At 40.6% G+C, this 12,353-nt stretch overlaps 1 protein-coding gene across 1 annotated transcript; it reads left to right on the plus strand.

Moving 5' to 3' along the window:
- Nucleotides 1-1,403: 1,403 nt before the first annotated feature.
- On the plus strand, nt 1,404-7,149 carry LOC311043493 (uncharacterized protein; the record flags this gene model as incomplete). Its single annotated transcript, XM_084054752.1, has 6 exons — nt 1,404-1,451; nt 1,577-1,655; nt 3,901-4,404; nt 4,844-5,026; nt 6,026-6,108; nt 6,633-7,149. The coding sequence occupies 6 exons, from the start codon at nt 1,404-1,406 to the stop codon at nt 6,720-6,722; spliced, it is 987 nt and encodes a 328-aa protein (XP_083910878.1). The 3' UTR covers nt 6,723-7,149.
- Nucleotides 7,150-12,353: the final 5,204 nt, after the last annotated feature.

The raw sequence follows: 12,353 nt of genomic DNA on the forward strand, positions 1-12,353 counted from the left end.
ATTTAAAGGAATGCAGTGTCACAACTAATTTCATGCAAGGGCTCCTAACTTTGATCAGAGGTGAGCAAACTTCTAAGCTGGAGGTCTGATGGTGATTGTGGACCCCCAGGCTGTGGATCAAGGGTTTCCACGGATTATAATTGTGAAGTGTTATTATAGTTATATTGTTATTTTTGGACACTATTTTCAGGGAATTAAGGTAGCTATTATCAAACATTACTTCTAGCTGTCTTGTTGTCCTCACCTGATGCAATCATGTACGGTACCACGTACAATACCACAAATCTCCTGCAACATATTAAGGAGTATGAGCATGAGTCACCCCGACACTTTACCAGTCACCAATATTATTCAAACAAATTTGAATTCAAAGATTAGATTGTGAATATGTTTTTACATTATCATGAAAAAAATAATATATTGTTGCTGTCCGGCAGAAACCAGCTAACTCCACATGAATTCCTTGTAATTCATCATTAATTAACATCATTATTTAATCATTAGTTAAGTAAAGTTACTTAATACATGAATTACAAGGAATTCATGATGAATTAATGCTTAATTGACACTTAATGAACTTAACTTAATGAACGCTTAAATAATGTATTAAGTAATCATAAATTAAGCATTCATTACGGGTACCTTATGAGCAAGTGTTACCAAACGGACTAAGCGTGATAAATCATGTTTTCCCGTTTTGGTAAAAAACAAAAAAACAACTACTATTGAAGCCATGGATTATGGTGATATTATGTATAGGATTGCTGCTCCATCAATCTTAAAGCGACTTGACACGGTTTATCACTCACTTAAAATGGATTACTGGTGATAATTATGGCACCCACCATTGTGCACTTTATGAGAACTCAGGTTTGGGTTAGGGTCTCTGACAGAGAGACGGGATAAACACTGGTACTTGTTTTTATTTATTGTCTAATCTGTATAATTACTTATACTTGTTCTTTGCTGACACGGAACAATAACACTTACCAGATCTACTCCAGTGCCTTTTTAACGCTCAAGGTTCCTCATGCTCAGGCAGAGTTGGGCAAGGCAGCATTCTCTGGCAGTGGTCCAACTCATGGAAAGTCCATAAAAATCAGTTTCCTACCATCATTTGGTTGGTTCAGAGCAATGGTTTTTAACACTTTAACTCTTATTGTGCCAGTTTTAATCAATTTATCTTGGTTTTTGGTTTAGTTGTTTTTAGGTTTTTAATCTATTGTCATTTTTCTTCACATTCATTGTCTACTCTAATCTGTGACGACACACACGCGCGTACACACACCCACACGCACGCACGCGCGCATGCACGCACACACAGAGCAAGTGGGGGCGGGACTGAAGCATGACAGACAGAACCATGTTTCTCTCATCAGTTCAGTTCAACCAGCAGCTGGCTTATGGAAAACATTTTTAACCGGATCACCAGATCATTCGCTGAAACTGCCGTAATATTATTATTATTATTATTATTATTATTATTATTATTACCATTATTACACTTACCCTTATTATTATTATTATTATGGTATTATGGTATTATTATTAATTCATTTTGATGTTTTTCCCCCAGATGTTCCAAGGACTGATCCACATTAGACCCAGCATGTATCACAGGCTGTTGATTGTAGCCGTGATTGTATTCATCCAAGGTGTGTTATTCCTTTCAACTATCGTTTAAGTGGTTACCATCATAACCACTTAAAACCTAGTTATATACTTTTCATTTTCATTTAAAAAACAATAAAAGAATATAGCTGCAAGCAGCAATAAACGGGTTTGAGGCATGAGAGGCAAAAAGCGATATGCAACAATAGCACAATAAGACGTAGAAACAGAATAGATTGAACTTGAGACAAGCAGCCCATGCAATTAACAAATGAGCATTCTCATCGAGTACTTTATCGACTTCATTGAAAATAACTACTCTCAAATAAGCATTTCACGTTATCTTTAACAATTGCATATGCATTCATTGATGCAGTCGTGTTTTGTGCGATGAAATTGAAAAGTAGCCTGCCCGAGGTGAGGTTTGAACCGGTGACCTTGCGGTTGTGAGGCAAGTACTGTAGAGAGATGCCATTTGACCAGCAGGCCTGAACTGGTGAAAAAGGAGCTCACACATATTGCTCAAATTGAGCAAAACATTGAGCAAATTAATATTGCTCAGAAATCCTGGGTTTAAATGTTTTTCAAATTGCTCGATATGGCGGAAAATCTAAGGGCGGAGCTTACTGGTCAAAGTGATAGATGTGTTCCTCATGAGTCAAGGCACATGTGTAAGCAAGTTGCATGGCTGTCGGCCAAACGAGGCATGACTTTTACCTGGTTAAAGTTTGCATTTTCAAAAATTGCTGTAGCGCCCCCCTTTGGCCAATTGGAGTAAGATTGGTTTCAGTGATATTTGGAATGAACCTCTACATTACTGTTAAGTTTCAAACAAATGTGAGTCTGCATGTATGTGTTAGGGGCAGATTAATAATTGTCATAAAACTGCAATATTCATTGGCTCAAAAAAGCTTAATGTTTTCATTTATGGAAAATCCGCCACTAACGTTTTGTCGGCATAGGTCCAAAGTACATGTGTAGAAAGTTTTGTGCAGATTAAAGATTTTTCGTTGCTTTTCATACAGTATATTTCAAAATTGTGGGAGATCTAAAGGTCAAAGGTCAAAAGTCAGTTAGGCATGAGGAGACGCATGCGTGAATTGAAGTTTTATGTCTGTAGGTGAAACAGGGCATGAGCTGTACCTGTTCAAAGTTGGCACTTTCAATTGAGTGCTATAGTGCCACCCTTTGGCCAATGGTTGTGAGTTTCAGGCCTTGGGCGTTTGGCATAGCCCTCTACCATATTGCAGAGTTTCGTAAAAAGCGTATGCACATTTGGGCCAGAACTGCAAAAAGTGGCGGAAGAATAATAATAATGAAAGCCAAGAGTTTCAAAGAGGTTTGGAGCCTTATAGGCCTCGAACCCTCAAAACAGTAATTGAAACAAAAACTCCCAATAACGCATAATCTTACTTACTGTAGTTTCCATGACTGTTTGATACTATCTATCCATCACATTCTGCTTCACTTCAAAATTGGGAGATAGAGGGGCTCAGGCACAGACGTACCACTGGAGCTCCATCCCACACCGTAACTGGTACCAGGCACGCCAGTGGTGCCAGGAACACTTCACAGACATGGTGGCCGTCCAGACCAGAGAGGAGAATGATTACCTCAACCAGATTGTGCCCGGCCCTGCAGCATACTGGATCGGCATCCGCAAAGTGAATGGTGTCTTTACCTGGGTAGAAACCGGAGATAATGTGACACTGGAGGCTGCAAACTGGGCACCTGGGGAGCCTAACGGTGACGGGGATTGCGTGGAGATTTATATCAAGTTTACTCATCCAGCCTTTAACGGGAAATGGAATGATATCCCATGCACCTTTGTAAGACAAACGCTTTGCTACAGAGGTACAACACTTTGACAACTACAGTCATGTACAGACTTGTTCAGTTGTTTTAATACATTTTCATGTCAAGCCCCTCCAAATTGATACAGTATTTTGGCCGTAGTGTCAACATTATTAAAAAACGTTAAATATTTTAGAAAATCTTTCAAAAATAACAGGTCTGTTAGCTCACATGTCAGATCGTCTATTTTCAAATAGCCAACGTATAAAATAGGGTTGAAGTGGTTGAACTGTTCCTCATTTTGCTGGGACCCCCTGGAACCCTCTCGAGGATCCCTGGGGGTCCACTGACCCCACTTTGAGAACCACTGGACTAGTTCACAGGTCCTATGCAGTGGTGGATAGTATATTGACTTAAATATTGTACCTAAGTACAAGTTTAGGTACTTTAATTTCTTTCCAAGTTAATTGTTTCCTCTATGATCTCCACCTGCAGCAGATACAACCAGCTCCAACCAGACTACAACACAACCAGGCACAACCACCCAACAAACCACTGCGACGACAACACCTACAACCTCTACACCAACTACAACTACTATTATAACCACACCTAGAGGCGCTTTGGCACAGACGTACCACTGGAGCTCCAACCTACACCGTAACTGGTACCAGGCACGCCATTGGTGCCAGGAAAACTTCACAGACATGGTGGCCGTCCAGACCAGAGAGGAGAATGATTACCTCAACCAGATTGTGTCCGGCCCTGCACGCTACTGGATCGGCATCCGCAAAGTGAATGGTGTCTTTACCTGGGTAGAAACTGGAGAGAGTGTGACCACGGAGGCTGCAAACTGGGCACCTGGGGAGCCTAATAACTTAGGCGGTGTTGAAGATTGTGTGGAGATTTTTATCAAGGATCAGAACCCAGCCCGCAGCGGTAAATGGAATGATCTACCATGCGCCGATGTAGGCCTACGGAGGACAATTTGCTACAGAGGTACAACATTTTGCTTTCTACAGTCATGTACATACTTGTTCAGTTGTTTTCATACATTTACATGTCAAGGACCTCCAAATTGATATGTATTTGGCTGCAGAGAACATTATTAAAACATTTACACAATTCTTCAATATTTTTTAAATCTTTCAAAAGCAGATCTATTAGCTTACATGTCAGATCGTCTATTTCCGAATAGCCAACGTATAAAATATGGTTGAAGTGGTTGAACTGTTCCGCATTTTGCTGGGACCCCCTCAAACCCTCTCAATGATCCCTGGGGGTCCCCTGACCCCACTTTGACAACCACTGGACTAGTTCACAGGTCCTATACAGTGGTGGATAGCATATTAACTTAAATATTGTACTTAAGTACAAGTTTAGGTACTTTTACTTTTGCTCAAGCTAATTCTGTCATCTGTATGATCTCCACCTGCAGCAGATACAGACAGCTACAACCAGACAATACCTACAACTTCTGCTACAACACCAAATACTACAACATCAACTACTACACCACCTACTACTGCTACAAATTCTACACCAACTACAAATGGGACATCTCCACCCACAACAACCCCACCGCCCAAAACAGAAGTCTTGACTAACGCCACTGGATCTCGTAAGCGTGATAAAATTATCTTCTTTTTGGGCGGTGTAACCGCCCCTATATGTGAAGTTTGGACATCGACATTCGCTGCACCGTGATTGGCCACCATTGTACCCCCCTAACCCTGCACCGTGATTGGCCACCATTGTACACCCCTAACCCTATATCATGCTGTGATTGGCTAGTGAGACACATGATGAAATTAATCTAAAACCACTTTGATGTGACACTAGTATATTTAACTTAGATGCTGTCCATTTCGTGAGAGCGGTAAAAAAGAACCCAAAGATCACTATGGCTGAAATGAGAAAAGGAAAAACCAATATTGAGAAGAAAATAGAAAGTCTTCCTAGAACTGGCCCTTTGAGATCAAAGGATATGTCAGAAAAGCTTAAAGATAGAATTGTGACAAAGCACAGATCTGGCCAAGGTTACAAAAGAATTTCAGCTGAATTTAAGATTTCTAAGAACACAGTGGCCAACATAATCCGTAAATGGAAGACGTTTGAGACAAGCAGGAGTCTTCCTAAAAGTGGCCCCTTATGCTAAACCTTGGTGGTGATGACCACTGTGATCACACACCGCCCACTTCACACTGGGTGTGATTTTTTTCTTTTTTTATCACTGTCATGTTGTAAGTTAAAAAAGTGTCTCAATAGAGCAAGTGTGGACGTTATGTCTACCATGTTAGAGATACTAAATGGTACATTTAGTGGTACTAAATTCTACTGAAACTGAATGGTACATTTAGTACCACTAAAATAAATACTTTCCTGGGAGATCTGACCAATAAATGGCAGCGGTGATTTGATGTTAAACTTTGGTAGTACCTGGGTTGTGTACTAGTCATTATATAGGTCAGGGAAGTTTAAAAGGCGACATTACCTTCTTTTGCTATTACCATGGCAACTGAATTTCCCTTGCTGGAATCTTATCTTATCTCATCTTATCTTATCTCATAATCAATAGCATACCTGTCAGTAATGTAATGCTGGGATATTTTACCTTTAGGTCACGTCATGGTTCTGAGGCTGGGGCTCTCCTCAAAGACGCCTTTAACCAATGAAGACATCAAGATCATTGTGTTGACGCAGGTACTGTAATCAGCAAATACATAATAATTTAACCAGACACAGACGTTTGTTAGTGTTATATGTATCACAACATGACTCACCCCCCTTGTGAAGCTTTCAAGTGCAAGGGCAAGCCAGTCAGAGGCAGCATAGGCTTGTCATGTTATGGGGCATGGCTTTGAAGCGATCAGGATGCAAGAAAAAGGGACAGTCCTGTCTTTCAAAAGGTTCTGGTACAAGAACACAGTAATGGTAAAATAAAGTGAATATATTATTAATTTCATGTTATTGCCCGAAATTGTAGTTTGTAGCTTGTGTACGCACCACAAAAATATGAATGTAGCTGAAGGACCATGAAGGGTCATGTTTGCATGTTTGAAATTGTAACAGCTGAAATCAATAATATATCATTATTCTGTTATTAACCTGCAGGCCGCATTAAGTGAAGGCCGGGGGCGCATGTGGCCCCCGGGCTGCCAGTTGCCCATGTATGCCTTAGCCGTTATCACATATCAAAAAAATAGTGTCGACTTTTTCACTTCCAGCTTAAAGAGGAACTGGTCAGACAGGGCATCCCAGCAGACAAAGTGGCAGACATCATACTAAAGGTGACAAAAGTTCAAGACAAGAAGTGACAACTGCAGCTACAGCATCCCCTTCTGGTCACCTCTAGTGTTGCCTCTGTCTCAGGCACCTTAGCTTGTTTCTTATCTCAGGTACTCTTGTAAATATGTAGATAACTTGTTTGGCCTTTCTGTTCTCTTGTCTGATCTCCTTCCCACTTACCCCCCTTCTTCTTCTGCCTCCCCCCCTCTTCTTTCTATGGAAATTAACGTTGCGGTGGGAATGATGTAAAAAAAAACGAATTTCACCCACTTTTTTACCTTGTAAACCTGTGATTTGACAATAAAACTGATTCTGATTCTGTAACTTAAGATTCATTTTAGTTTGGTGCAAGTTGTGTTTCTACAGTAGATAATGTTAAAATGTATTTTGTTTTATTTTTTGTCAATGACATGAGACTATTATTTTACATTGTATCATTTTGTCATACACAAAGGAAAATTGCTGTAAAATGTAAAACTTTTTCTTACGTATATACATTATACTATTCAATTATGTTTAATAGCCTACATACTCATTCATGAATATACACTTATGTATTAATAGGATTTTACTTTGTTTGAAATTGTATTCTTAAAGCCAATAAAAACAAGTTCATTGTTTCACTATAATTATTATCATTGTTCATATTTAGAGTTGCATTTGAATTTGTATAATTAATGTAAGAATGGAAATGGAAAAAGGAATTGAAGAGTTTGGTCAGTGGATCAGCATGGTGCATACTAGGCTTACTGAGAGTAGGAGCATATCTGTGTTCTCAGGGTCCACCCTAACTCCATATCCATTGAAAGAGAGCGGTGTGACACTTTGATATCACTGCAACGCAATCACATACTGTAAATAGATAGACAATGTGTCGCTGGTGCTTCATCGAAACCCATAATGAGGATGTAACGCTATTGTATACAATAAACTATGCTGTAGTGTTTGGAATGGCTACAAGAAGAGTGGGCACCTTGATGTAAAATTAGCTATTTTGTTCAAAATGTTGAAAAGAGTATATTTGAAAAATGGTATTAAGTAATGTAAAGTATACATGATTTAATCATGCACGGTACATCATTATCAGACCTAAATTTAACCTTCAACTTATTGTTCATTCCCAAAATGAATGGATATACAGGTTTTGTAGCAATTTGTAGCAATTGTAGAAATATTAGACCTTAACTGTCAAATGTTCAATCATGTTCTAATCATGTATACTTTACTTTACTTAAGACCGTTTTTCATATATACAATGGGTAAATTAAGTATTGAACGCATCAACTCTTTTCCAAGTAAGTATATTTCCAATGATGCTATTCATATGACATTTTTACCAGACATTGGTATTAACTCTAGAAATCCACACATGTAAAAACAAGAAAGAATGACATAGATGTCATGATGGACGGCGCAGGCCCCCCCCCCCCCAAGCATGGGATGAAAAAAAAAAACAAAAAAAAAAGGAGACCCTTGGGGGTCCCTGGGGGTGACCTACAGACACGGCGAAGGACAACTGTAAAGCCACAGCCATGCATGCAAGATGTTGCACATGAACTCTGCAGCCGCACTGAGCAGAGATGCTCATAGGCCTAGCTGCGTCCTGCGTCGCTGACGCACAATATTGTGAAAGGATGCATTCATGACACCGTCGTGGCGTCCATGGGACGCACTAGAGTTGTCACCAACAACAGAGAAAAATATAAAAATAATTCGCGATAAAATTATTAGTGCACGATAAGTATCGGCCCGATAATTATCGGTTCGATATCAGGAATTATGACGTCATCCCGATAAAACCGATAACATTAATAATAGCTCTGATAATACATAATATTTGTCAACTGTGATCTGCATGGACTCTCGGTTAGACACCGTTGTACTGGAGAAGTATAACTCTCGGTTAGACACCGTTGTAGTGTTGTGCTAGTGTTGTGCTAGTTACTGAAAACCAGTTACCAGTTACCATTACTAGTTACTTCATTTAAAAGTAACTCAGTTACTTTACTAGTTACTTACACCAAAAAGTAATGCGTTACTGTGAAAAGTAACTTTGAAGTTACTTTAAAAAAAAAGGGCTCCCATTATTGCCCTTATAGCCTTCATTTCAGTACTGTTATTGCATTGGAGAATAATACAATTTGTTGATCAACTTGACATGCATTTGCATCACTGAACTCTGCTAAGCAATGTGGTATACCAGGGGTTGCGATATAGGATTGTAACCTGCTGGTCCCAATGTCCGGAATGAATCAAATTTATCAGACATCTGATAAAAAATACCGGTCATAATTATGTTGAAGCATTAATTACAATTAAGCAGGTGCGTAAATACAGCCTAACACTTAGGCCTACAGCATATTTTGGATTGAGCTATTTGAACATGAACCATGATGAACGAGTAATATACACATTTTATATACAGTAGCAGGGTCATCTTGCACAAATACATTAATTACCTACACTACCATTTGTGCCTGGCAATCTCCTTCTCACCCAACAACTATTGTACTTTCACTCCACTACATTTATTTGAAAACTTTAGTTACTAGTTACTTTTCAGATATAAATTATGATATAATGAAACATACATTAACCACTTTAACCCTATTTTATAGACCCCTTAACAGACGACGTCACACTGATAAGAACCAGAATGCGTGCAACCAGTATGCGTGCAATGAAACCCATTCTATCAGGTATCGCTAGGACGCGCCTCACTAGCCAACACAGAAGAGGGGGTTGGGGTGTGCTGAAACCAGCGCACCCCGAAACAACAGGTTGTGAATTGATTGCGTGAAACAATCACCTGTGCGTCCAGTCTCAATGTTAGTAAACAAATAATTGGTCTATACCTAGCCGATCTACAAGCTGTATCATCCGTATTGTTCAATAAAAAGCATTTTAATCTGATCGGTGGCCATTTTCTTCATATGCTTTTAACAGGTCACACACACACACACACACACACACACACACACACACACACACACACACACACACACACACACACACACACACACACACACACACACACACACACACACACACACACACACACACCTTCGTCTTTCCGTAGCGTAGCGGTACATGAGACTCGGGCGGAATGCAGTGATTCCGTGCCGCCACGTTAATATTGGAGCGTCGGGTTTATATCCTTAACCCAGCCAGGTTGTGTAGCCTACATAACTCTCTATGACATAACTCCATAACATAGGACAAGCTACTGTAAGTTTGTAGACCTCACTGTCCATGAAAAGAATGTCGGGGCTCCCGAAAATTATCTCGCAGAATCGCTGCTGCGCTGAAAATAGCAGATCTACAAGCTCACAACGCGTCGCAATGGGACCTGTTGTGAGCTTGTAGATCTGCTATTTTCAAATAGCCAACGCAGCCATGCAGATCTGCAAGCTTAACCGAGTGACTGTTCAAGCAGTTTGTTTAAATTACTTTATAAAATGTTATATTTTCACAGGGATTATTTATTAGTGTAGATATACATTTTGGAGTGGATATATGTGTACAGATGCCTGTCAGACCGTCTGCTCCGCAGGTCTAGAATGGAATAAACGGGCGCAGGCAACGTCAACAACTGGTCTCGACCAGACGTGAGATCTCAGCGTAAAGTAGGATGAAGGCCACGTCAGGATATATTGATAAATGCCGAAAGGTGCGGTGATATCGGCGTACGTTCATTATTCGGGCTGCACCGCGTTGATAAATGAGGGCCACTGTGCCTTCCTTCCGCCAGACAGCTTTTTGTGTATTTACTATGAATATCGCCCCTATACTTAAGGCTGACAAATAACGTAATACACATCCATTCTCTCTCTACGTCCTGCGTGTCTGGAGGATGTTGGGTCTTTTGAGCAATTGAGCCAATGTGTATTCTCAGAATCCCATTTCACACTCGAGTGTGAAATGTGTCTGTCTGTGTCCCTCATTCACAGAACCGGTTTTCTACGTCATGACATAAGCGCACAATATAAACAGCACACACATGTCCTGGCCTCGTTCTCTTCATTTTTGATTGTTGAGACAGCAGAGAGGCAGCAATGGCACCAGCGTAAAAAAAAAAGTTTGTCCAGAGCAAACTCATCGACGCGAGGACGCCTAAACGAACGGTAGCCACCGCGACCGCCTAAACCACTTTCAGGACAAGCTGCTTCAGGCTGCAGCATCAGTCCTGCTTGGTAAAATAAAGGCTGAACTCAGTGGACATTGGACAATATTTTGCAATAGGCCTACTCGCGTATAAAGATTTCCCGCTTTCCAAACGGGAACTAGTTGCAGTTTGTATTCGATTCATGGAGGACGGAGGACTCATCAAAGAGCGGGCAGTGGAATTTATTGACACCGCGGATTTAACTGCACGGTGCATCACAAAGCGCTCCTAAAAGAAAACAATAACCTACCAACTATTGTAGGCTACCCGTGTCTAAGCTAAAACATAAACATGTAGGTCGCCTACATAGGCTACTTTGGTAAATAAATCTGGTTATTTGAAGAGGAGGTTATTCAACTGTCTATCTGCGACTCTCTCCCCCCCTTGCGCTTCAACTACATGCAAAAAGGCCGTTCGCAGGTCGCGATGCTTAAATGAAGAAATGTGCACGGAAAATCATCTAAAACTATGCGAAATAAACCCCAAAAAAATATCAAAAATAAAAGCGGGGCTTTATTGTGGCTTAAATAGATTCAAGTCGACACTTATTAATGTTTTGGTGCATTCTATAATTTAATACAAAATTCTGATGCCTCCATAGTCTGTCTACCTCTCTGCAGAGTGAGACGGCATGAAGAACTCAGTGTGTAGAGGGGAGGGCGGGGCTTTAGGCTGCGCGGACACTGGTGTTTTTATGAAGAAAATATGCGCAGAAGATCAGCTAAAACTATGCTAAATAAAGGGCCGACTTTATGTTTGATAATTTTTTGGGGTTTATCTTAAGTACCTTACATTTATTGGACACTTAAATGTTTTAGGTACATTCTGTAATTGATGGAAAGTTATATTAAGGTGACATTTCAATGCTGTTGAATGGACACAGGAGGAGCAAGCCAGGGAACAATGGCGGCGGTGCAAACATGTTCAGATGTGAGAGGGGGCATGTTCAGACCTGAGAGGGGGCGTGAGAGGGGGCGTCTCCCTGCATGAAGCCAGCAACCAATCGGTGTTTGGAGCAAAGAGGGGGCGTCGCCCTGCATGAAGCCAAGTTGCAGCAACCAATCGGTGGCAACGAAGCAATGACTACGCGTTCCAGACCCTTTTTTAGCAAGGCCGCCCCCTTTTTCCCACAAACAGAGATTCCCTGACCAAATCACGCCCCGTTACGCCCCTTTTTCGCCTATGCCACCGCCCCTCTTTATATACCTCGAGAGGTTAACTCCCACATACCTCAGATGCCTCACTTCTCTTCATAGAGGACGGCTCGCTTGCGCCAAGCCGTCCTAAAAATACAAAAGTAAAGTCCATAAATAATTGTATGTGGTATGAAGTGGAATAGCACAGGAAAAAAGTATTGAACACACCACGAAAAAGCTGTATACTTAGGCAAAGAAAGGCAAGGAACCATCTGAAATCCGTTAGTAATTAGTATTTCTACCTCCTATCTGTGCAAACCAACATCAGCTGGGTTAGTGCAAATGATGGGCTATAAAAA

This window comes from Gymnoscopelus microlampas (assembly GCF_963454915.1).
Source record: "Gymnoscopelus microlampas genome assembly, chromosome: 4".
Taxonomy (NCBI): Eukaryota; Metazoa; Chordata; class Actinopteri; order Myctophiformes; family Myctophidae; genus Gymnoscopelus; species Gymnoscopelus microlampas.